Source organism: Chiloscyllium plagiosum, chromosome 4, assembly GCF_004010195.1.
Source record: "Chiloscyllium plagiosum isolate BGI_BamShark_2017 chromosome 4, ASM401019v2, whole genome shotgun sequence".
Classification (NCBI taxonomy): domain Eukaryota; kingdom Metazoa; phylum Chordata; class Chondrichthyes; order Orectolobiformes; family Hemiscylliidae; genus Chiloscyllium; species Chiloscyllium plagiosum.
The window spans coordinates 136,159,558-136,184,825 of NC_057713.1; the positions used below are offsets into that span (position 1 = coordinate 136,159,558).

At 39.8% G+C, this 25,268-nt stretch overlaps 1 protein-coding gene across 1 annotated transcript in view; it reads right to left on the minus strand.

Moving 5' to 3' along the window:
• The window catches only part of chd7 (chromodomain helicase DNA binding protein 7), a 356,622-nt gene that overhangs the window by 315,795 nt on the left and 15,559 nt on the right, over window positions 1–25,268 (minus strand). Inside the window, exon 2 of the mRNA XM_043689312.1 lies at window positions 6,673–8,510. Coding sequence (XP_043545247.1) covers window positions 6,673–8,319 — 1,647 coding nt within the window. The 5' untranslated portion in view covers window positions 8,320–8,510. The remainder of the gene's footprint in view (window positions 1–6,672; window positions 8,511–25,268) is intronic.

Below are 25,268 nucleotides of genomic sequence, written 5' to 3' on the forward strand. Positions count from 1 at the left end.
GAGTGAGATAGAATACCTTCTACCCGTCTCAACAAGCACTGTTTTAACTCCACTCGAGAAATTCAACACCACACAAAAAAGAAATCAGTCCATTTGATTGGTACCCAACTCATTACTTTCAATGTTCACTCTCACCTCCACTGCACAGTGAATACCACCTAAAAGATGTATTGCATCAACTGACCCAGGCTCCTTCAACACCTTCTGAACCCTTTAATACCCAGAACGAAAAGGTTACATGGGAGCAACATCACCTGCAAGTTCCCCTTCAAACCATAGACAACACTAATTTGAAAGTAAATCACTTTTTCTGCTTCAAAAGAAGTGCATGCCTAACAGATCTTTGAGGTAACAAGCAAGTTAGACAAAGAAGATCCAGTGGATGTTATCTATTTGGATTTCCAGAAGGTCTTTGAAAAGGAGCTACATAGGAAGCTGCTAAATAGGATAACACAGCATGATATTAGGGGCAAGGCACTGGCATGGATAAAGGATTAGCTAACTGGCAGACAGCAGAGTGAGAGCAAAGGAATCATTTTCAGGATGGCAACTGGTGACTAGTGGAGGTCCTCAGCAGTCAGTGCTGGGATCAAAACTATTCACGTTATATATTAATGATCTGGATAAAGGAACTGACAGCATTATTGCTACATTTGCAAATAACACAAAGATAGATAAAACAGGTAGTGTTGAGAAAAAGGGGAGGCTTCAGAAAGGCGAGTGGGAAAAGTAGTGGTAGATGGAATACATGTGAGAAAGTGATAGGTTATGCACTTTGGTAGGAAGAATAGAAGCACAGACTTATTTTTAAAATGGGAAAGCTTCAGAGATCTGCAACGACATAGGAGCCCTGGTTCAAGATTCTTGTAAGGTTTACATGCAGGTTCAGTTGGCAGTTAAGGAGGCAAATGCAATGTTAGCATTCATTTCAAGAGGGCTAAAATATGAGAACTGACGCTGTAAAAGGCTCTGGTTAGATTATATGAGGAATATTGTGAGCAGTTTTGGACACAGATTTATCAGAAAGGGTATGCTATCACGAAAAAAACTAAAAGAAATGTAGATCCTGGGAAGTTGAAATAAAAACAAATTGCTGGAGAAACTCAGGAAATCTGGCAGCATCTGTGGAGAGAAATCAGAGTTAACATTTCAGGTCCAGTGATCTTAGTAGCTAAGAAAAGGTTGGTATTAATGCAGGGGGAAGAGGGGGGGGGGGGAGGGGGGGGGGGGGGAAAGCACTAAATGACATGTGGAGATGGGCTCAAAGAGACAGAAAAACAGTTGGACAAAAGGAATGGATGAATGGTCAGTCTGGGAGAATGAATAGCTGCTAAGGGGAACTATTAACAGCTGACAAAGGGCTACTCATGCAATTTCAAAAACTTTCACTGGTGTCCACAAGTCATAACTCAAAATTTAAGACAAATGAAGCTGCAGGATTACACATAAAGCCAGTTAGAAATTCTGCAGTTAAGCATTGAGGTATAGAGTCATCTTGAGTTCTAAGTTCATAGCTCCCTGAAAGTGGCAATGCAAGCGAATAAAGATGGGAAAGGCAGCAATACAGCATGTTTGCCTTCAGTCAGGGCATTGAGTATAAATGCTGTTAAGTCACGTTGCAGCTGTTTAGTTAGACTGCATTTTGAAGGAGTTTGCGCAGTTCTGGTTGCCACACGATGGGAAGGCTTTGGAGAGGGTGCAAAAGAGGTTTAACTGGATGTGGCCTGGAATGGAGTGCATCAACTAGAAGGAGAGATCAAACAAACTTGGACTGCTTGCTCTAGAGCGCCAGCAGCTGAGGGACAACCCAATTAAATTTTATAAAATTGAGAAACATGAAAGGGTGGGTAGTTCGAACCTTTTTCCCAGGCTGCAAATATCAAATACTGGGGGGCATAGGTTTAAGATGTGAGGTAAAAAGTTTAAAGGAGATGCACAAAAAGGAGGATAAGTAGGTGCATGGAATAAGGTGTCAGGGTAGTTGGTGGAAGCAAACACAATAGTGAAGTCAAAGACACATTTAGGTAGACACATGAAATGGAGGATAGGGACCACGTGTAGTTTAGAATGGCATCATGGTCAGTACAGATATGGCAGGCGAAAGGGCCTCTTTCTGTGTTGAACTGTTCAATGTTCTATGCAAGAGTATAGAGAAGTAATTCAATGCCAGCTGGTTGGTGAAACAGTTGGTGAAACACACTTGAGGCATTGTCTACCAGAGTCAGTTGAGCCTCAAATTTTAAACAACTGTTGTGCAGAGACATGTTACACAAGTTTACTTCCTGTTTGATCTCAAAAAAATCATAAAACAGAACATTGGAACTAGCATTTTGGTTGTGAGGAAATATTCATTGCAACACGTATTTGTGTAATGTGTATCAGGCAGTACTGATATTTTCAAAAATGTGTGAATTCTTGGATTAAGATCAGTGATGCAATTATTTAACAATTTCTCTTCAAAAAGAAAGTTGAGGAAATTAATCACATTCAAAAGCTTGGAAAATACTTCAAAGAACCTAAAATGTTTTTTCTTCTCAACATGATCAAGAAACAACTCCTATCTGACTTTTAAAAATACATTGTTGCATCCCAAAGTTCATTTAAATGGAAGAAAATGAACATATTTTCAGCCATTCAAAACTGCGTCAACACCATCCAGCAATTCTTTAGTGATTTTGCCAGAGGCACCAATATTGCACAAATGACACATTTAAGTTCTGCTTAGCAATAGGTAGCAGATTAATGCAGAGTTACAGTAGTTTCCAATAAGAAGCTGTGACAGCCTATTATCACTGGACTATAAATCCAGAGACCCAGGTGATGTTCTGGATACCAGAGTTCAAATCCCGCCACAGATGGTGGAATTTAAATTTAATAAAAATTTAGAATGAAGTGTCGAATGGTGACCATGAATTCATTATTGACTGTTGGGAAAACTCATCTGGTTCACTCATGCCCTTTCAGGAAGGGAACTGTCTCCCTTACCTGGTTTGGCCTACATAGGACTCCAGACTCTCATTTATCCACATTATACTTAATCTGCCATGCACTGGCCTGCACTCTCACTGCCTAAATCACAATGAAATCCTCTTTCACTTAACCTCAAACTTTGTGTCATCAGCAAACTTGGGAAATATTGCATTTAGCTCCATCATCTAAAATCATGAATGTATATTGTGACTAGCTGGGGTCCAACCACTGATTCTTGCAATCTGTAATCACTGGACACCATTCAGAAAAAGATCCACTTATTCCTATTCGGTTTCCTGTCTACCACCCAGTTCTCTATCCATGTCAGTATGCTACAGCCAATCCTATGTACTTCAATTTTACATACTTATCTGTTAAGCGTGACCTTATCAAGAGCCTTCTGAAATTCCAATCAAACCACAACCACTGGTTCCCCCATATCAACCTACTAGTCACATCCTTAAAAAGTTAAAATTTATCAAGCATGGCTTCCCTTTCTTAAATCCTAGTTGACACTGTCCAATCCTGCCTGTTTTCCAAATGCACTGCTTTGAAATCTTTTATAATGGACTCTAGCATTTCCCCCCACCACTAATGGCAGGGCAACTGGTCTATAATGCCCTACTTTCTCCCCACCTTATAAATGAATGGAGGTAGAGTTACATTATCTGCCCTCTAAATCCATAGGAATTGTTCCAGTGTCTAGTGTCTTGAAAAATCATCCACTATTTCTAGGTGACTCACAATCAATACTCACAAGCAATTCAACAATCCATTTAATTGATTTGCCTTCTTTGCTCCACACTGTAACAATCCCCATTTATGACTGTAAAGGATGTACATTTGCCTTCAGCAAATCTTTTTCTCTTCACGTACCTACAGAACCTTTTACAATCAGTTTGAAAGTTCCCTGCAAGTTCCCTTCTGTATTCTACTTAGTCCCTTTTCATCAATCTTTGTACTTCCTTCCTGAAATCTAGACTGCTCCCAATCCTTAGGTCTACAGCTATTTTTTGGGTCAATTTGTATGACTCTTCCTTGGATCCAATGCTATCCCAAATTTCCCTTGTAAGCGATGGTCAGGTCACCTTTCCAGTCGTATTTTTGCAGCAAACAAGGATGAACAATTATTGTAGTTCTCCCTTGTGTTCTTTAAGCATATGACACTGCCTCTCCGCCACCGTCCCTTTAAGTCACGATTCCCAATTTATCACAGCCAGTTCATGCCTCTTACCACGGCGTCTCCTCCATGCACTTAAACTCTATGCCTCAGCTTACAAAGGCAAATAACCCACATGCTTTCTTAACCATAAACCTTCTTAATCTAAGGCTATCCTCCTCATTATTTACCACCCCAGCAATTTTTGTATCATTTGTGATCTTCCTGATCAATCTTCCTACATTCAAGTCCAAATTGTTCATATATACCACAGAGAGCAAAGAGGTCAATGACCCCTGTGGGACTCCACTGGACATCGGCTTCCAGTCAATAACACCCCTCGACCATCATCCTCTGCTTCCTGCCATTCAGCTGAATCTGGATCCAAACTTCCTTGGATCCCATGGGCTTTTACCTTCACTATCAGTCTCTCATGCAGGATCTTATCGAAAGCCTTACTGAAATCCAAAGTAGATTATGTTGAATGCATTGCCCTCACCTATACATCTGATTACCTCTGAAAAATTCTGTTAAGTTGGTCAAATGTTACTTTCCCTTAATAAAACCATGCTGACTGTTTTTGACTAATCCCTACCTCTCCAAGGACTAATTCTGTCTCTCCAAACTGCCTCCAACAGTTTACTACCACAGAACTTAGACTGACTGGCCTGTAGTTTCTTGGTTTATCCCTTACTTCCATTCTGGTATACATTGGCTGTCCTCAGCCTTCTGGCATCTCTCCTGTGGCCAGATCAGAATTGAAAATTATTGCCAACACTCTTGCTATTTCTTCCCTTGCCTTATTCAACAACCTGGAATACATTTAATCTGAATTTTTAAAAACCACCAAAAGTACTGCAGATGCTGGAAAACAGAAACAAAAACAGAAATTGTTGGAAAAGCTCAGCAGGTCTAGCAGAATCTGTGGCGAGAAATCAGAGTTAATGTTTTAGGTCCAGTGATTCTGCTTCAGAACAGTTCTGTAAGGTTAGCTCTGCTTTTATTAACCCTTCAATATACTTTAAAATAAACTAGGATTTTCCTTAATGTTTTCCTGCAAGTATTCTTTCATGCTCCCTTTTTGCTTTTTTTTTAAAAAAGTTTCTCCTTGCACATTTTGTGGGGCCTTTGCTGTCTTGAGCCTTCAATGTTTGCCAAATCTTCCTTGTTCTCTTCATCCAATTTGGTATATCACATGATATCCAGGTTCATTGGATTTGTTGATCCCACTTTTTTCCTTTACTGAAACACGTTGGCCTTATACTCTCCCCATTTCCTTCTTGAATGCATCTCACAGATTTACTTGCAAGTATCTGCTCCCAATTCACTGTGGCCAAATTATATCTGATTTTATTGGCCTTCCCCTAATTGAGAACATTCATTTCAAACCCACTCTTGCCTTTTCCCTAACAATTGTAAATCTATGGAGTTACGATCAGTGCCTGCAAAATGCTCACCCACCAATACTTAAACCACTTCCTCGGCTTCATTACCGAAAGTTAAATCCAGGTCTGCCCTCTCATCAGATTTTTAAAATCTATTTCCCACCGTGGCTTGGAGGGAAACGTGCAGGTGATGGCAACTCCATGCAAGTGTTAACCTTGTCCTTCTAGATGGCAGATGTTATGGGTTTGGAGAGTACCGTCAAAGAAGTCTTGCTAAGTGCTGCAATGCTTTTTAAAAGGTAATACTGATGCCAATGGATATTGATGCTGGAAGCAGCGATGCAGGTGGTGGTGACTTCAAACTAAATAATATTCACTGAACCAGTTATGAAGTAACAATGCTAAAGATTATAAAAATGGAAGGATCAAAATCTCTAATACACTGACTGCAGATTGTTTGCTGAAGGGAGAGAAAGTTTGAAGAAATTTGGCAGAGTGCTGAAGCACAACTTGGTTGGATTCAGCAAGTAGAAGGCTGAGGAAATGAAGTGCAACTAGGAGGATGGACATGTACACAGCAGGGTGCAAACAGTCAGTCTCATGGTGAGGTGACAAAATCTAAATGTCTGAAGACTCAACTCAGTGATGAGCAGGAGAGAAAACTGGAAGTTTGCAGCAGAATGGAGTCAAAAGGAAATCAGCGATTACAAAGGAAGCTTCAAATTTAAGTATGTAAAACCTTAAGGGACACCAAAGATCAGAGTGATACTGAAGACAACTATAACCACAGAACAGCAGTATAGGTCAACACTGTGTGAAACATAATTGTGCTCTCATCTGTCCTACTGGAAAATTTAAGTCAGAACAGAAAACGTATAAAAATAATTGACATTGGGACTTGCACACCAAAATGTTATATTCATCTCAATCATACATTACTTTATAGATTTTCTTCAAGCTTAGCTAAAATATTAATGTCAAGCTGCATGTGGTTTAAAGAAAATCTCAAGCCAAGAGCTGGAAATTCCATTACTTAATTCACAATAATTGCCATGTTAAAACTCGATGGATATGACTTCCAACACAAACAGTAATTAACATGCAGGAATCAAAGCCATTTTGGATATTCAAACTCGATCGTAATGTAGATACACTTACCTGGTGTTGGGCAGGCACTTGTTGCAATGTGGCCTTAGGTGAAGAATGCTGTGACTGGACCCAGGGCTGATGTTGATGAGATGTCGGAGAAGTCTGATGATGAACTGCTGAGTGCTGTTTCACAGATGGACAAGTTGGCAACTGAGGTTGAAAAGGCTGATTTGGGTGCTGTTGGCCAGACATTAGACGTTCCTGCATCATCTGATCGGCATGATTTCCACTGGGACCAAGTGCACCAACTGGTCTTGGAAGGCTGCCAATATCCCTTGGTACAGAAGGGCTCATGTATTGTGTCTGCATGCTTCTGGGACCAATGCTCCTCTGTCCAAGACCCATGGTACCTGGGGACTGGTGTGACTGTTGAGGCAGGGGCATGTTTGAATAGCTTCCAACCTCCAACTGCATTCCAGCACTGCCAGGCCTAACCTGTGGTGGAGGGGTGCCTGCTGGGTTACTCATAGCTTTCATCGGTGACATTGGTGGTGGAGAAGCATAAGTTCCCTGAGACTGTGTGGGGTGCATAGTTTGTGCATTAATTTGGTTAAGTGGGCCACCTGGATGTATAGTCTGCTGGTGCATTAGTCCTTGGCTTGTGCCACCTGGGAATCCCACAGTATTTGGATAGCGGGGTATTGACTGGTTCACAGATGGGTTACTATTAAGGCCTAGGTTTTGATTGATCCCTGTATTACTGTTAACTAATCCCTGATTAATGCTACTATAAGGATATTGTGAATACTGCCCTGAGCTACTCACAGATTGTGATGGTACCGCCTGGCTACGTGAATTAAAATTTAAGTTTTGTTGTCTGCTACTGGCTTGTTGAGAAGGGTTTGGGGAAAATCTAGGACTGTGAGCAATGGAATCTCCATGGAGAGAATTGGGGGGAGGGGGGTGGGGATGGTACTGCTGGGTTGGAGTGTGACGTAAAGAAGGGCCAATGTTGGGGGTTTGCTGAGGCATGTGAGCTAAGTGGCCTGGTCCTGAAGTTCCCATGAAAGGATTTCCTTGACTGAGGGCCTCTTGACCCTGAGTGAATTGGTTCACCCTCTGCTGCTGAGGCTGGTTGTGCTGCTGCAATGAATAATCACTACGTGTTAGGTAATTCCCCATCTGTTGCATATGTTGAGCGTGCCCTTGCCCTGGGGGTGGGGGCTGTGGTTGTTGCTGTTGCTGGAAGGCAGGTCGGGTCTGATCTGGCACCTGAACAGCACGTGGGCCCCACATGGAGCCACTGTCTACAAACTGCTGTCCACACCTTTCATTCTGCATAGTAGGGTACACACCCATCTGAGCACCACTGTGAGGGACTGGTGGAACCGTGGGGTTGTGGTATTGAGAGTGGGGTGATGCCATACCATTCCCGGGTGTATTGCCAATCATTCGGTTAGGCTGATCTACCAGATGTATTTTTTGCTGTTCAAATGGACCAAAATGATCATAATGAGCCAGCTTAGTTTGAGTCTGAGTTGGTGGGGGATGATGGAGAGGAGACTGCATGGAGCCAAATCCTTGATCCATGGGTAATTGCTGCCCAAGAGCATTCACTGGATTTTCTGAAAAACCACATTCTCCAAGACCTTCAAGCCCTTCACTGAAAATGTTCCCATCATCACCAAACAAACTCAGCATACCAGGATCTGCCATCTTCCTTGTGCTCACAGCTCCCCTAATGGCACGAGAAGTGAAGTATTCTGTGCTTCACCTCACCTCGCCGCTTCCCTTCGAGGTGTAAGTCCTCGAAGCCTTAAATCCTATGACTAATCTCCTGTATGTCACTCCACATTTCCTTAATTCGTTTGGACAATTTAGTGTCAGACAAAGTCTTGATAGAGATCCTAGGGAGAAAATGAAAATAAAATGAAATTGGGAACAAATGGAATGAGTAACATACACAAAGAGAATCAATAAAGTCACATTAAGATATTCCTTCCTTCTATTGTAAACTCCTGGGAAAACTGAAACAAGAGATGCTAAGCTTTCTAGGGAATTTAAAATGTCAAGCCTGCAAAATTAAAGTAAAACCTCCTGATTATTTTTCACTAGAACATCGTGCACAATACACTAGTTATAATTCATGCAAGCACTAACCTGAACCATTAATTCATTCTTCATTTGACTCATCAGTTCTACATTCTTAGTTGCAAAAGAACAAAATGACAAACTGTAGTCACAGCAGCTGCCAGCACACCAGGCAGACAGCTGGACGAATACAGCACAGCACACCATCTGCTCTAGTGAGGCTGAGTGTGTATACCAACCTCTTCCATCGCGTTCCTAACATCCTCATCCCCAAGAGCAGCATATAAGCAGGCAGAATTGTATACATTATGAAATTCAACTAGTGCACAGTATTATCTATAGAAAATAGTTCACAGACATTCAAAGAACTAGAATGCCTTAAATAGGATCAGTGGCTGATAAATGCATAACCCACAACAGAAAATTAACTTGTATGTTAATCATATAAAAGCACAGATTCAAGTATATCCTGAAATCAAATTTGAGTATTATCCAAACTGAATTGCTAACACTGCAGTTAGACTCCATTGATAATTCAAATAAGCCTTTGAGAAACGTATATTTGATATAACTTTAAAGTTATTGCTCAAGTGTACGGATACAGCCCACCTGGCCACATGCCTGAAACGGACAAGTAGCCAACACAATGGATTTAGAGTCCAGGCCACATTTTCAAAGTGATCTGCCAAAGGAAGCACAGCTACAGGGTTCATCACTCACCCCAAGGCAAACAGATTACTAGTGATGTAACAACCTCCATTTGTGACTAACTGCATATTGCAGCTGGAGTGTCTAGCTGAATACTCTTTCACTATTCAGACAAGGCTAAACAACAGATGACCATTTATTAGTGCATCCAAACCTCCATAAAGTTAAACTATCATAACCATCGTTACAGAAATTACAAGGCGAGAAGATCAAAAAACATTGCAGTCTAATTATGCCTTTTTTCCCAGAGCCACATTTGAAATTTCATCAGGACCAAGTTGGTACTTGTAGTTTGATCTCAATCAACCAGAAATGGACATCATCGCTTGAGCAATACTGCTAAATGTTTTCTCTGCACCCAACCCACTCAGTTATGTTTTCTTTTTGAAAAAGGATAGAAAAACCAGGATATTCATCAGCCATAAGTACTTTACCACTAGTTTGAACAAAGAACATCACCATCTCTCAATTTGACAGTGTACATTGCTCAACACTATTCCTGAGCATCCTGGTCAGCGATGACATTCACAAGTACAATTACACAGCATGAAGCAAAGCAGCTTCAGAACCATCTGCTCCTACTGACCGATTTTTTTTATTGAAGTGCAATGATCCTTAATCACTTGCACTGGGGGAAGGAGGTTTTCACATAAAAAGCAAATTTAGAAGCTACCCACAATTCTGCAAGTCCTTCTGCCCAGAAGGAATGGACAAGAAATAAAGCAAACAGATTAATCTATCTTTTTAATATTAAAGCAATAACCTAATCATAATGTATCATTTTGTATAATAGAATACAAAGAGAGTGGGTAAAGGGTGAAAGAGAAGGTGATTTCACTACCAATATCCTAGTGACAGCAGTACATCAAGTGATCTCCCAGCAATTACATCTGCACAAAAAGCAAATACTAAATAAATAGAACACGAAGGGGTCGGACTCAATGGCTACAAAAAAAAATTTAGCCACAAATTAATTAGTATTATCGTACTTTTTCCTTTATAGTTCCATGCAGTCATTAATTAACAAATCTGGTCATTGCTTCTATTATTCTGTACTAAAATGATTTCCAGAAGCTTCAGCCAGCCCATGTGATAGGTTATTTATTAAACTGTTGACTGTCCCCATAATGTTCCCAGATCAAACAAGCTCCCCTTACACTTACTACAACATTCCTTTTCTTTTCCTCACCAACCAATGACTGCTGACAAAAATAATTTATCTGTTCCTCTTTCATAGCAGAGCAGTGTGTGTGATTGGATGCAACTTATCCATCATGAACAAGCTGCAGCACAAAGACAGGCTGAGTGTCACAGGATATAAATGGACAAAGGTCACAACAGTAAGCTAGAATGTTTTGCATGGGACTCTGGCTGTTATATACACATGGCAACCTCTTCTGATAAAACTCTACTACATTAATTAAGAACATTATATAGAATCTACCTACAAAATAAATTGAATAGAAGGACATTGTTTAGGCTAGCAATTATATTTTTACACAAAAGATACTGGCCTAAAATTTGAAGATTTGACACAAACCTAACACTCACTGTAAAAGAATAAAGTTTTTTAAAAAATTGAAATCTTTGTTTATTCACAATACACAACACTAAAGTGTGACAACTAAAATAATAGTCATGGAGGAGAAAGCATCACTACAAACTAGCATTAATTAATGCTTTCCATTTTAGTCTGCAAGTATTTTACTAATTTTAAGTTCATGTCCAAAAAACATTTCAATTGACATAACATAAGAATACTAAACCAGGTACAAAAGCACAATTGTGCTATGTTCACAACTGACAGACATAACTAAAACAACCAGCATTTATACAAGACCATTTCTGACTGTATTACAAGCTTCCAACTGGATGTAGTGTTGGAATTCAATTTCCAATCAAAGTGTTGCAAATATTGCATTCTGTTTAAGAGGAAGAATAGCCCAAACTCTGCCCTCAAGATTTCTACACAGAGTAGCACAGATTCAGGTCAAACACAGGGCAACATTAAATTATAATTCTGATGCACTCAACATCCATTCTGTAGAAAGTTGGCAGGAGATGCACATCAGACACATCACCCTGATAAACTTTTAAGAATGCAAACATTTGACAGGCCAATTTGGGAATCAACAAGTGAGAGCTTTTAAACCCAAAAGGTGAATTATACTAAGTTGCAATTTCACCTAAACTCCAAAATAGGTTGAAGCAAAATCTAGAACACATATTTCTACTTGGCTGAGCTGTCCTGTTGCCAAATTCTCTACAAAAACTGTGAAAGTGTTGATGTGTGCGTCAACATGAAAAACCAAAACAAATTAATATGTAAATAGATACATGAGCAAAACATAGAATTCTAGCTTCAAGTTATTTTCTGTCACTGCATGTTAAGTCCTTGCCCTTTACTTTCATACTAATAGAACATCATTTTGTCAATTAGATATGGTATGCAGCCAGTCAGAGAAAAGTAACATCAGATGTCTTTGTGAACTCATACTCATGTCACTACATTGCACTCCTTGCCTTGCCCAATTCAGGAAACGCAAGTTGAACAAGGTCCAGTTTATTGATTACCCAGAATCTGTCTTGCGATCGACTAACTTTCTAAAAATATGCTTCAATATCTTTGCCACAAAGGCTACACCATATTAATCCTCACTATAGCAAGTAACTTACTAGAGAGGAATAAAACAAAATACATTCCTCGTTGATTCCCCAGTAGAGTCTGAACATCCCAGGTGATGGTTAATAAAATTACTCTCAATCCTCTCCGTTAAATTCCACATCAAAGGGAAACACGTTTCACCACATGTCAATGCATTTTTAAACATGGGTGCCAGATGTGCCATTTTCCATTCATGAGGAATCCCCAGGTCTCTAAATTACTGAAAACTTTTACTAGGAAATCCACTTCCCTTTGTAAACAGAGACTTATATCTGGTTCTAGGTTTTTAATCCTGAATCTTTGAAAATATCTGATACAATTTCACTCAAGATGTGCAATCCATTAATTTTACTTCCATCTCCTGTACAAGACCAAAATTTAACATTTTAAAACTTACATCAAATGAGTATTCAATTGATCTCTCAAACCCTCATCATCAATGATTGTGTACCAGTCACCCAGCAAATGGCTTTATTGGTCTCAAATTGACAATAACTAAAAGTAGTACAATTATTTTCACACTACCTTGGCCATGTTCATTACCTGTTCTAGATTCATTGTGTCTTTTCTAATATTTGTAAACATGAATTACTGTCTTTTTATCTGCCCAGAATTCTCAAAATACTACTTTTGAGCCAAAACTAGTTAAAGTAATTTTTGGTTTACTTCAAAGACATCCAGATAATATTTACAAAATATGTCACTGTTCAGATACTAATAGAACCATGTGAATAATTCATTAGTTACAAGCCTACCACTTTTTCAAATTAAAAAGGTAAAGATTGCACTAAAGTTAAAAAAAAAAATCAATAAATCACACTGCTCTTGTAAATATGCACTCAAAAAGTATACTCTTGCAACTTGAAATTTCCAAATATAATTAAAATCCTGAGAAGCACTTTAGTTAAATGAGATGGCAAATCTGCATTCAAATCTAATAGATATTACATACATTGATCAAATGAACTAACAAAAACTATCGTGGCTTAGCTTAGTATAGGGATGTTCATAGGGAAGGTCATCCACACTACATCCCAAAAAAGTGAACTTTATAAATGGTAGGAAGCTAGAAACTGGACGAAAAGAATCACTAGAAATTGATGGGCTGATATACAAAATAATTTAAAAAGGCTAATGCTATTTGCTAACCTTCATCCCAAAAGGGACTGTAAGTTACTATAGAGAGTTAGGTAAAGCTCCAATTTGACAGCATGCTGGGTAATGTACCTCAAAGGAGGATAGAATGAACTTGGAATTGATACAGTGCAACTTCACCAGAATGATAACGGTGCTAAAATGGGTTAAAGACAGGAACCCTGGGTATAGAAGATTAAAATGTGAGCTAATTAAGGTGTACAAAAGGATTAGGACATTTGATAAAGATAGCAAGAAAATATTTATCTATAAAATATTGAAAATATTTCACTGTAATATATTAGTGGGAGAGTTCAACAAAAGGGGCATCACCTCAAAATGAAATCTCTGCTGCTCAGAAGTGAGGTCAGGAAAAACATTTGCATAAAGGATGGTGAACATTTAAATTCATCCTTCCCCTCCAAAGATACTGAGAAAGCCAAGTCCAACTTTCTTTTAAATTGATAATACTACCATAATAAAATCTTGATATGGCTGCAAGGCAACTAAATGGGTGTTAAAAGATAAACCATAATCTAATTGAATGACAGAACAGGTTCCTAAGGCTGAATGGTCAACTGGTACTCTTTTGATGTCGTAAAAGTATATTAAAAAGGTGACAAACTGGCAAGTTATACAATCTTAGCAGGTCTCATCACACAGGTTTGCTTAAGTATTCATTATAATTTGTTCACCAACAGGACCAGACTACGTTAGCTGATATATGCAGACTTATGCAATTAACTCGCTGAAACTCATTACCAACTTTGTTGAGAATGCCAGCCAAAAATCCTAAAGCCAGTGTCCTGAAGAAGGGCTAATGCCTGAAACGTCGATTCTCCTGTTCCCTAGATGCTGCCTGACCTGCTGTGCTTTTCCAGCAACACATTTCCATCTCTGATCTCCAACATCTGCAGACCTCACTTTCTCAACAAGGTGAGTACTAATGTAGTCAAGTTTTAAACTTAACATTCAAATTATTAATGGGGACCTTATCACATCAGGAAATTTTAAAGAGGTAGACTCCAAACTGCTTTTTCAAAAATAAAGACCTGCAACAATTATAACCAATAATGGGAGTTTGATGACCACATAACTGGAGGCTCACAGTTTGGCAGTCTCTCAGCTGTAACACAGGTTTCATGGCTAGAGATGCAGATGACTACAAGAATCTACAATTTACAACAATAAATTGGTCAGTTTTGGCAACACCAACTGATCTTACTAGTAGAAAGACGGAGTTGAAACAAAAAATGCCCCGGCCTTCAAGTACAGCACAATGTTCAGGAGAACGGAAACACAAATAATCCAGGCCGCTTTTATACTCAGGATTTCAAAATCTATATTTTAAAAATTAACCTGCTTCCACTAAAAGCATGGTCTTTATTCAAAGTGCAAACGTAGAAACCTAGACACTTTTTTTTCCTCCAATTGCTGCTCCTGCTTCCTTGCCCACCACAACAAACGCCAATTATCAACCATTCACTTCGGATTGTATTGCTTCTTGAATAATGCATAATGTGTATGACTATGTGTATGACTTGCAGTTTAACTTTGTTCAGGTTCTCTCAGGACTTAAGTAGATTCAGGAACAGCTTTGTGTAACAAAACAGTGTTCCTCCATAGACTTTTAGATCGTGCAACTACAATAACTTGCATTTAATGCAGCATCCTTAACGGAGAAAAATGTCCCAAGGCACTTCATACTGATTATATGAAGAAGGTATGTAGAAGGATGACCAAACAGCTTGGTCAAAGATGTGGATTTTAAAGGCTGATTAGGAATTGGAGATAATGAGAGCTGTCATGAAGGAATTCCACAGCATAACATCTTAAATGGACAAAAGGTAGATATCACTGATTGGGTAGGTGCCCAAGAGTTCACAATCAACTTAACTGAAAACATGAAGGTTGCTTCTTTAGGGGTGGAAAAGGTTAGTGATTGGTACTAGAAAAGAGGTAGGGAATGCCAAAATTGCAAAGAAATTCAGCTTTAAATGGGAATTTTTACATTTGGGATCAAGCTGAACACTTTGGGTCATAAATCGCATGAAGCATTAAGAAGTTGAAGGTTTCAAAACAAAAATTAAAATAAAATTCTCCCTATGAGATACGTCTTACACAGACTCAAGTTCCTTTTCTTTTCCTCTTGCTGAGGGGAATGGTCAAGGCACCATAGTCCTACTGGACCATGGGGCTGCTCTTCCATTAGAGAGAGATAACTGGTGGTGGTTTAACCTGAGGGCCACCATACCTCAGGTGAGATGCCGGTGTTGGATTGGGGTGTACAAAGTTAAAAATCACAACCCTAGGTTATAGTCCAACAGGTTTAATTGGAAGAACACTAGCTTTCGGAGCGACACTCCTTCATCAGGTGATAGTGGAGGGCTCGATCCTCAGGTGAGGAGAGACATTGAGAGGGGAGAGCACTTCATGGTAACCTCAGGTGGCATGGGAATTGAACCCACGCCATGGCATCACTCTACTGAAAACCTGCCATCCGGCCAACTGAGCTGGGTTGCAGTTGAGGCAAGATACATTTAAAACATCACCTCGAACATATCACAAAATTGTTACAGCACAGGAGATAGCCAATAGGTCCATCTTGATCTGCACCAGCTCACAAAACAAGTAAATAATTAGTTGCCACATTTCCATCTTCTCCTCCAAACCCTGTGCATTCCTTTTTCAGATAGAACACAGAACATTACAGTGCAGTGCAGTACAGGCACTTCGGCCCTCGATGTTGCATCGACCTGTGGAATCAATCTGAAGCCCATCTCCCCTGCATTATTCCGTTTTCATCCATATGTTTATCCAATGAAAATTTAGATGCCCTTAAAGGTGGCGAGTTTACTACTGTCGCAGGCAGTGCATTTCCATGCCCCTACTACTGAGTAAAGAAACTACTTCTGACATCTGTCCTAATATCTATACATCTATCACCCCTCAATTTAAAGCTATGCCCCCTCGTGCTAGCCATCACCATATGAGGCAAAAGGCTCCCACTGTCCACTTTATCTAACCCTCTGATTATCTTATATATCTCAATTAAGTCACCTCTCAACCTTCTATGAAAACAGCCTTAAGTCCTTCAGCCTTTCCTCACAAGACCTTCCCTCCACACCAGGCAACACCTTAGTAAATCTCCTCTGAACCCTTTCCAAAGCTTCCACATTCTTTGCATAATGCTATGACCAGAACTGTACACAATACTCCAAGTGCGGCCGCACCAGAGTTTTGTACAGCTGCAGCATGACCTCATGGCTCCAAAACTTAATCCCTCTACCAATAAAAAGCGAACACACCGTATGCCTTCGTAACAACCCTATCAACCTGGGTGGCAACTTTCAGCAATCTATGTACATGGACACAGATCCATCAGCTCATCCACACTACCAAGAATCATACCATTAGCCCAGCACACTATTCCTGTTGCTCCTTCCAAAGTGAATCACCTCATACTTTTCCACATTAATCTCCATTTGCCACCTCTTAGCCCAGTTCTGCAGCTTATCTATGTCCTCTGCAACCCACAATATCCTTCGGCACTATCCACAACTTTACCAACCTTAGTGTCATCTGCAAATTTACTAACTCATCCTTCTATGCCCTCATCTAGGTCACTTATAAAAATGACAAATAGCAGTGGCCCCAAAACAGATCCTTGCAGTACACCACTAGTAACGAAGCTCCAAGATGAATATTTCCCATCAACCACTGCCCTTTGTCTTCTTTCAGCTAGCCAATTTCTAATCCAAATCACCCTCAATCCCATGCCTCATATTTTGTTCAATAGCCTACCATGGGGAACTTTATCAAATGGCTTATTGAAAGCCATACACACCACAATCACTTAACCCTCATCCATCTGTTTGGTCACCATCTCAAAGAACTCAATAAGGTTTGTGAGGCACGACCTACCCCGCACAAAACCTTGTGGACTATCCCTAATCAACTTACTCCTCTCCAGATGATAATACATCCTCTCTCTCTTACTTTACCCACAATTGAAGTAAGGCTCACTGGTCTATAATTACCAGGGTTGTCTCTACAGTAAGGCTCACTGGTCTATAATTACCAGGGTTGTCTCTACTCCCTTCTTGAACAAGGGAAACACCATTTTCTATCTTCCAGTCTTCTGGCACTATTCCGGTATACAATGACGACAAAGATCAAAGCCAAAGGCTCTGCAATCTCATCTCTGGCTTCTCAAAGAATCCTAGAATAAATCCCATCTGGCCCAGGGGACTTACCTACTTTTACATTTCAGAATTGCTAACTCTTCCTTGTGAACCTTAATCCTGTCTAATCTAGTAGCCTCTATTTCATTGTCTTTTTCTAGTATGAAACTGACAAAAAATATTAATTTACCGCTTCCCCTACCTCCTTTGACTCCATGCACAACTTCCCACTACAATCCTTGATTGACGAGAGAAAGATTAGGGTCATTCTTTTATTCCTGACATGAATAGAAAGCTTTAGGGTTTTCCTTGATCCTACCTGCCAACTTATTTCCCCTCCTGGTTCTTCTTAGCTCTCTCTTTAGGTCTTTCCCGGCTAACTTGTAACTCTGAAGCACACTAACAGTCTTCACATCTCATCCTAACGTAAGCTTCTTCCTCCACTTGACAAAAAATTCAATTTCTTTAGTGACCCATGGCTCCCTCACTCGACTGTTATCCCATTCCGCCCTCATTCAAAGTAAAACACTCAGAGAGACAGTATGGTTTTACATCCTTCTTCTTTATCCCGGGCCCCGGAGGGAGAGAGAACAATCGCCCATGTGCACAGACACGAGTTCACGGTCTTCTCAGGAAGAGTTTCTCAATGACCTATACAAGCATTTTACAAGGAGGAGCACCCAGATAAGGCAGCATATTGATTGGGTGATCGTTACAATCAGTGCGCAACAGTAAAGATTAAGCCATCTGCTGTTACACAATGAATGTTCTTCATCTTGTTAACTGAACTCATACAATGGATAGTTTTCACCTTGTTAATTGGATGTTACATACTGAATGCTATCTCATCTTGTTAAAGGCTCTAAATAATGAATGCTTTTGCACCGTGTTAACCCATTACCCTTGCCTGCAGCACCCCATTAGTTAACTAAGTTCTTATCTGATCTTGAGTAGAGTGTGTTGCTGGAAAAGCACAGCAGGTCAGACAGCATCTGAGGAGGAAAATGAACATTTTGAGCCAGAGCCCTTCCTGATTAAGGGCTCCAGCCCGAAGCATTGATTTTCCTGCTCCTCGGATGCTGCCTGACCTGCTGTGCTTTTCCAGCAAAGCACACTCAACTCTGATCTCCAGCATCTGCAGACCTCACTGTCTCCTTATCTGATCCGAGTCATGCTCAGCTGAACATCTTGTTTCACAAAATTCAAACTTAACACTTTCCCTGCCTGCTTATATCTTATGCACTTTCTCATTCCCTCCTTTTATCATTGTATGATAACCACAGAGATGGCACTACCAGCTTTCATAAGTCAGTATTTAAGCAAGTTATTGACACAGCATACAATGATTATAACAAAATTTATTAGTCTGTTACAGTAATTAGAGTTTGAAGAATTCTCCCACGTGGAAAAAGATTCACCAGTAAAGTTCTTAATCCACAGTCCATAGTAACCCCTCTACGTTGAGTGGAAATGAGCCTGTTCTCCAAACTCTCCTTCAGTAAGTCCAACCTAAAAACAAAATCCAGTCTGACCTTGCATCACTCCTCAGAGAAATCTGACTTCTTGGATAAGGGCAGTTAAAATCTTCACAAAACTGACAAGACTTAAGTCCTTGCAGAGATGCTTCAGATGGAGGATACCAGTGCATCGGAGTGTTCAGTGCAGTAGCAGCAGCAGCAGGCTAGGTGAACGCAGCATTATTTTCTGCATCTGCTCCCGCTCGGCTGTTAAATGTAACAAAGCCAACTGGCTGTTGTGATGTTAGCTTGATCAGTGAACCTTCATATCCCTTAAATGATCGAAAGAGAAGGTAAAGCTCACATGGTTTAATGTGCATAGGAAGGCCACTGACAAAAAGTGTACCGACCTCCTCTTTGCTGTTGTCAACGTCTTCACTTTTCATGCTCCTGACTGGGGAGCTGATTGAATCCATTGGATCAGGTTGTGGAGGGGTGGGTAGTTGTCCGAAGGCGTGCTTTACCTATGAATGGAGAAACTCTAGAGACTATGTCAGCTGCTAAACTCATGATTTGGAGCATCTATCAAGTCTCCTTTCAGCCTACTTTCTCCAAAAATGTTCCAACTACTCTAATCCATTTTTATACCTTAAATTCCTCAAATGGTGAGAAAACTTTTCAAATGTCTTCATACCTCAAAGTGCAACACCCAAAGCTGGACATAATACTCAGTTGAAGCGAAACCAGTGTTGTTTACAACTTCAACATAATCTCCTAACTCTTGCATTCTATACTCCCATTAATAAAGGTTAGGATATTGTATATTTTATTAACCACTCTCTCAATTTGCTCTGCCAGCGTAACAGACTTATGCACATCTACACCAAGGTCTCGTTGCACTAGAGATTTGGGTGCTTTATATAGTCTCTCCATGATTTTTGCAGCAAAACGAACTCGGACGTTTCATCACCCACAAACTCAAACATTACCCATAAATCAAGGTTTCTAACACTGATTCCTGGGTTATTTCACTACACATCATCCTCCAGCCCAAAAAACATTCAACTACCATTGCTCGGTTTCAGCTCACTCAGCTACTTCCATGTTGCTACTATCCCTTTCTATTCCATAAGCTACCACTTTCTCCACAAATCGGTTGTATGGCACTTTTGGAAGCCTATGCACACAACATCAACAAGCATTACCCTGCATAAACTTCTATCCATTCAAAAGCCTCCAGCACAGTAATTAATCATGATTTCCCCTAAGACATGCCATGCTGGCTTCATTTCATTGACCCACATTTGCTCAAGTGACTTATATTTTCTCCAAATGATTGCTATAGATGTCTACTTCATTTAACTTAACTTCAGGTACTGCTTTGATTCTATTTACAAAAACAGAAGAGTTCAGAATTTAAAGAACAGTGCTGCCTGCACACAAGAGCAGATAGCAGGAGGACAACATCACTGCTAGAATACAGAATCAAGCTGGAGAAATGATGGCCTGGTGGTTTCATCGCTGGACTGTTAATCCAGAGACCCAAGTAATGTTCTGCACACCAATGTTCAAATTTTGCCAGGTCCCCAGCAGATACTGGAATTTGTCTTCAATAAAAATCTGGAATTAAGAGTCGAATGATGACCATGTGGCCATTGTCAATTACTGGGGGAAAAAATCTGGTTCACAAGTATCCTTTAGGGGACTTCCTTGGTCTGGTCGACATGTGACTCTAGATCTTATAGCAACGTGATTGACCCCTAACAGCCCTCCTGGGCAATTAGGGACGGGCAATAAATGTTGGCTAGCCAATGACACCCACATTCCATGAATAATATGCAAGAAAGTTACAAGGCACAATAAAAAGCTTAAATTATTTGGTGCGAGCAGAGAAACTTGTAACATGACAGGTGTATAAACTTAAATCTTAGTGCTTTTTTAAAAAAAGATACAAAACTCTTTCGTGAAGTTACTGATATCGTATTAAGTCAGAAATTATTCCTTCCCTCAATGGCAGACCCAAATGAAATGATAGCCAAATCAAGAACTCAGCAATTACCTGCTCTGGCATCAAAACAGATTAAGAATAGTTCAAATACATCAACTGTAAAATCATTTCCTTTTCAAGAAGTTGGGACTCAAGAATCATGTGACCATTTGAAAACAACTCAATAGGTTATGCATAATTTGCCCATAGTTGAGTTCAACCTTTAAGATTTTAGTTTGCATGATGGAAATTTGGAGAAATAACATGGCTACTGCACCAAAACTCTTAATCATTCTTTTGTTTGTATCACATCAAAAACATTAATACAAGGAGGCAATATGGTATGGTCCAAAAGGATAAACTGACTTATGCCGTTATACAATATCAATTTGGAAAGAAATTTAGAGTATAAACAAAGAAACTAGGTTACATTTGTAACATAACCAACACAAACTGGCAACACTCCAAAACATGTGCTCCGATCCACACAAAGTGGCACAGAGTATATGGAAACATTCACCTATTTAGGGGCATGACCTTTTCAGACTGATGGCTTTGCACAATAAAATTTAAAGTACCTGTCATAATAGCGGCTCCAAGTATTATACAATCAACACCACTTGAATTTGAATATTTGCAAATGTTTTTCAAGTGGAAGCACTAGGAGTACCAATTTGCATGCTGGAATCAGTCACAAAAGTTGTCTAATTTTATGCTAACAATGTTATAGAAGTTTTTCCATACTAAATTCATAACAGCATTGTTTTTCCGACTTTAACTTTGATGGTGACAAATCTGCAATAAAATATGGCCTACTTTGAAAGCAAAAATGCACACAAGCAGGTTGAACAGCTTTACCAATGTAAAGGACAAATCTCAGAAGTGTCTGAAAGAATCTACTGCAAACACATGGAAATAGATAGGTTTTAATGTCCCAAAAACAAAAAGATGAAATGTTTTAAGGATGTTTAGACTGAATGAGGTCCCAAACAATTTTCCTTTTAAATTCCAACACCAACACAGCAATGTTAAGACTTCACTGTATAGGGAAATCCAGAGTTCAGTCAGAAACATTCAGCTATTTTAAATCTCAACCAAAACACGAAGTTAAGGTAGTCAGAAAATGGCACTCAATTTTCATGAAGGAAGGTGGGGTCAATAAAGACTAATCTGAAAGGGAAAGCAGTATGACTCCATTTGTGCATAACTAGTGGACTGCACAGGTAGCATTAGAAGCCAAGAACAGGTCATCTAAACTCTTGAAATAATTGGTGCACAACCGAGAAAATTACATGCAAGAAAAAATAGGTTTTTAAAAACTTACCTCAATAGAAAGTGAGAATAATTGTTTTCATAGAATCGCTACAGCATGGAAGCAAGCCATTCATTCCATTGAGTCCACACCAATCCTTGGAGAAGCTTCCCACCCAGGCACATCCCTCTACCCTATCCCTGTAATCCTGCATTTCCCATGACTAATCCACCTAGCCTGAACATCCCTGGACATCTTGGGCAATTTAGCATGGCCAATCCACCTAACCTGCAAATCTTTGGATTGTGGGAGAAAACAGGAGCAGCTGGAGGAAACTCTCGCAGATACAGGGAGAATGCGCAAATTTCACACAAACAAATAGTTGCCCAAGTGTGTGATTGCAACTGGGTCCCTAGCGCTGAGATACAGCTTTGCTAACCAATGAGCCACCATTCCACCCTACTTACTACTTCTACATTTCTCCTATCAAGGCTTCTGCTGCTTCGATCAATTGTCACATGCTGAACAAATACATAGCAATATAGTACTTCTTAAAAACTATCCTTGGTAAAAATTGTTTGAGTAATTTAAAGGCATAAATAATACTGGAGGCTCTTGTGGCACAGTGATAGAATCCAGAAATCTGGAATTGAAGGGTTCAAATCCAACTTGTTCTGGAGGTATGTCAGAACAACTGAACAAATTGATTTAAAAATATATAATTTAAAACCACAACTATTACAGATGATCATATATTGGAATTTTTACATAGAGTAAATGCTGAAATTATGGTGATAACCTACAACCCTAGCAGTAAGCTGAAAAGGAGCAAGTGTTTCATCATCCCCACACTGAACATCAAGTACCTGAAACATATGACTCCAAAAATTCAATGTGATCAGGTGTTACAATTGTGTTTTAAAGAAAGGAAGCCAACTTTTCTCAAAACATCAATTATTTTTGCCACTTCTTTCAATTCCATCAGATGAGGTAAGTAGAATCTCATTTGAACCTTCATTGCTCAGACCTTTGAGTATATGAGTTGGAATATCATGCTGAGGTTGAACAGGATATTGGTGAAGCCTTGTGTAGAGTACGGTATCCAATTCTGGTCACCCTGTTATATGAAGATTATTAAACTGGAGACAGTTCAGAAAAGATTTACCAGGATGTTGCAGAATGGAGGGTTTGAGTTATAAAAATAGGCCAAATAGGCTGGGAATTCTTTCACTGGCATGGAGGAGGTTGAGGGGTGGCTCTTATTAAAGGTTTTTAAAATCATGAAGGGCAGAGATAAGGTGAATGGCAAAGGTCTTTTCCCGAAGGTAGGGGAGTTCAAAACTAAAAGGGGCATCTTTTTAAGGTAAGCAGAGAACGATTTAAAAAGGAAACAAGGGGCAACTTTTTACGCAAAGTACTTAGTATGTGAAATGAACTGCCAGAGGAAGTGGTGGATGCAGGTACAGTTACAACGTGTAAAAGACATTTGGATAAGTCCATGATAGGAAAAGTTTGGAGGAAAAGGACCAAATGCAGGCAGGTGAGACCAATTTAGTTTGGGAACATGGTTGGCATGGACTAGTGGGGCCAAAGGGTCTGTTTCCATGCTGTGGGACTCTCGACTTTGAGCGATCTTCCTTTTTAAATTGACTGCCCCAGCAAACACAGCTTACCTTCCAGGGTTGTAAGACCTTTTATAGCCTTATTGATTCTCAAACTTGTATGCAGAGAGCTTGGATACAGGAGTGTACCTGAATATCTATGATAGATTCCTGTTCATGCCACAGCCTGGGTATGGAAAGTTCAAATGAGATTCTACTTTCCTCATCTGATGGAATTGAAGCAAGTGGCAAAAATGATAGAAATCTTGAGAAAAATTGGCTTCCTTTCTTTAAAACACAATTGTTAGACCTGAGCACATTGATATTTTGGTGCCATATGTTTCAGGTACTTGATGTTCAGTGTGGCAATGATCAAACACTCGCTCCTTTTCAGCCTACTAGGGTTGTAGACTAAATGCTGAAATTATGGTGATAACCTAAGCAAAAACTCCAATATATGATTGTCTGTAAATACTGTTGTGGTTTTAAATTATAACTGGTCAAATCTAGTTGGACGAAGTGACAATCTTGCATGGCAAAGTGCAGTTCTTCGCACAACATGCATACGCTTTAAAATGTTTGGGCTTTATGCCAATCAAGATTATTGATTTTCAGCCTCTGACAAGAATGAGGGAAAATATCAAGCAATCTGACCTTGGGAGGCTTAATACAATCTCCCTGCTTCCCCAATTCCAATCCAATACCACATGTAAGTGCCTGCAATCAGTGACTAACTCCTAATTTATAGTAGTCCTAGCAGTGTCACATCATGTAAATGTACTCATTTCACAAAGACAAAATTAAAATACACAATGATTTCATAAAGCAAACACTTTCATAAAATGGAAGTTCACTATGGTTTCAAAATATGCAGGTATAGAACAACTACACTGGGGAGAAAGTGAGGTCTGCAGATGCTGGAGATCAGAGCTGAAAATGTGTTGCTGGAAAAGCGCAGCAGGTCAGGCAGCATCCAGGGAACAGGAGAATCGACGTTTCGGGCATAAGCCCTTCTTCAGGAATCCTGAAGTAGGGCTTATGCCCGAAACGTCGATTCTCCTGTTCCCTGGATGCTGCCTGACCTGCTGCGCTTTTCCAGCAACACATTTAGAACAACTACACTAACCATCAACCAACTTAAGGTAAATTGGTCAAGCTCATTTACTCCTGGTTGAAATGACATACATGGTTTTTAAAAAATCATACAACACCAGGTTATAGTCCAACAGGTTTAATTGGGAGCACACTAGCTTTTGGAGCGCCGTTTCTTCATCAGGTGGTTATCCTGATGAAGGAGCGATGCTCCGAAAGCTAGTGTGCTCCCAATAAAATCTGTTGGACTATAACCTGGTGTTGTGAGATTTTTAAACTGGTGTTGTATGATTTTTAACTTTGTCCTCCCAGTCCAATACCGGCACCTCCACATCATGGCTATATTTACATACACAGCTGCGCTGTCAACAAAGAATGTTGAAACCTTGTGCTTTATTTGAATCACCATAAATTTGGGGACCCTATTTTCCTCTTGCTTTCTCCATTTCAACACTTCACCCAATTACAGACTAATTGGTCAGTCTATCCTCCTG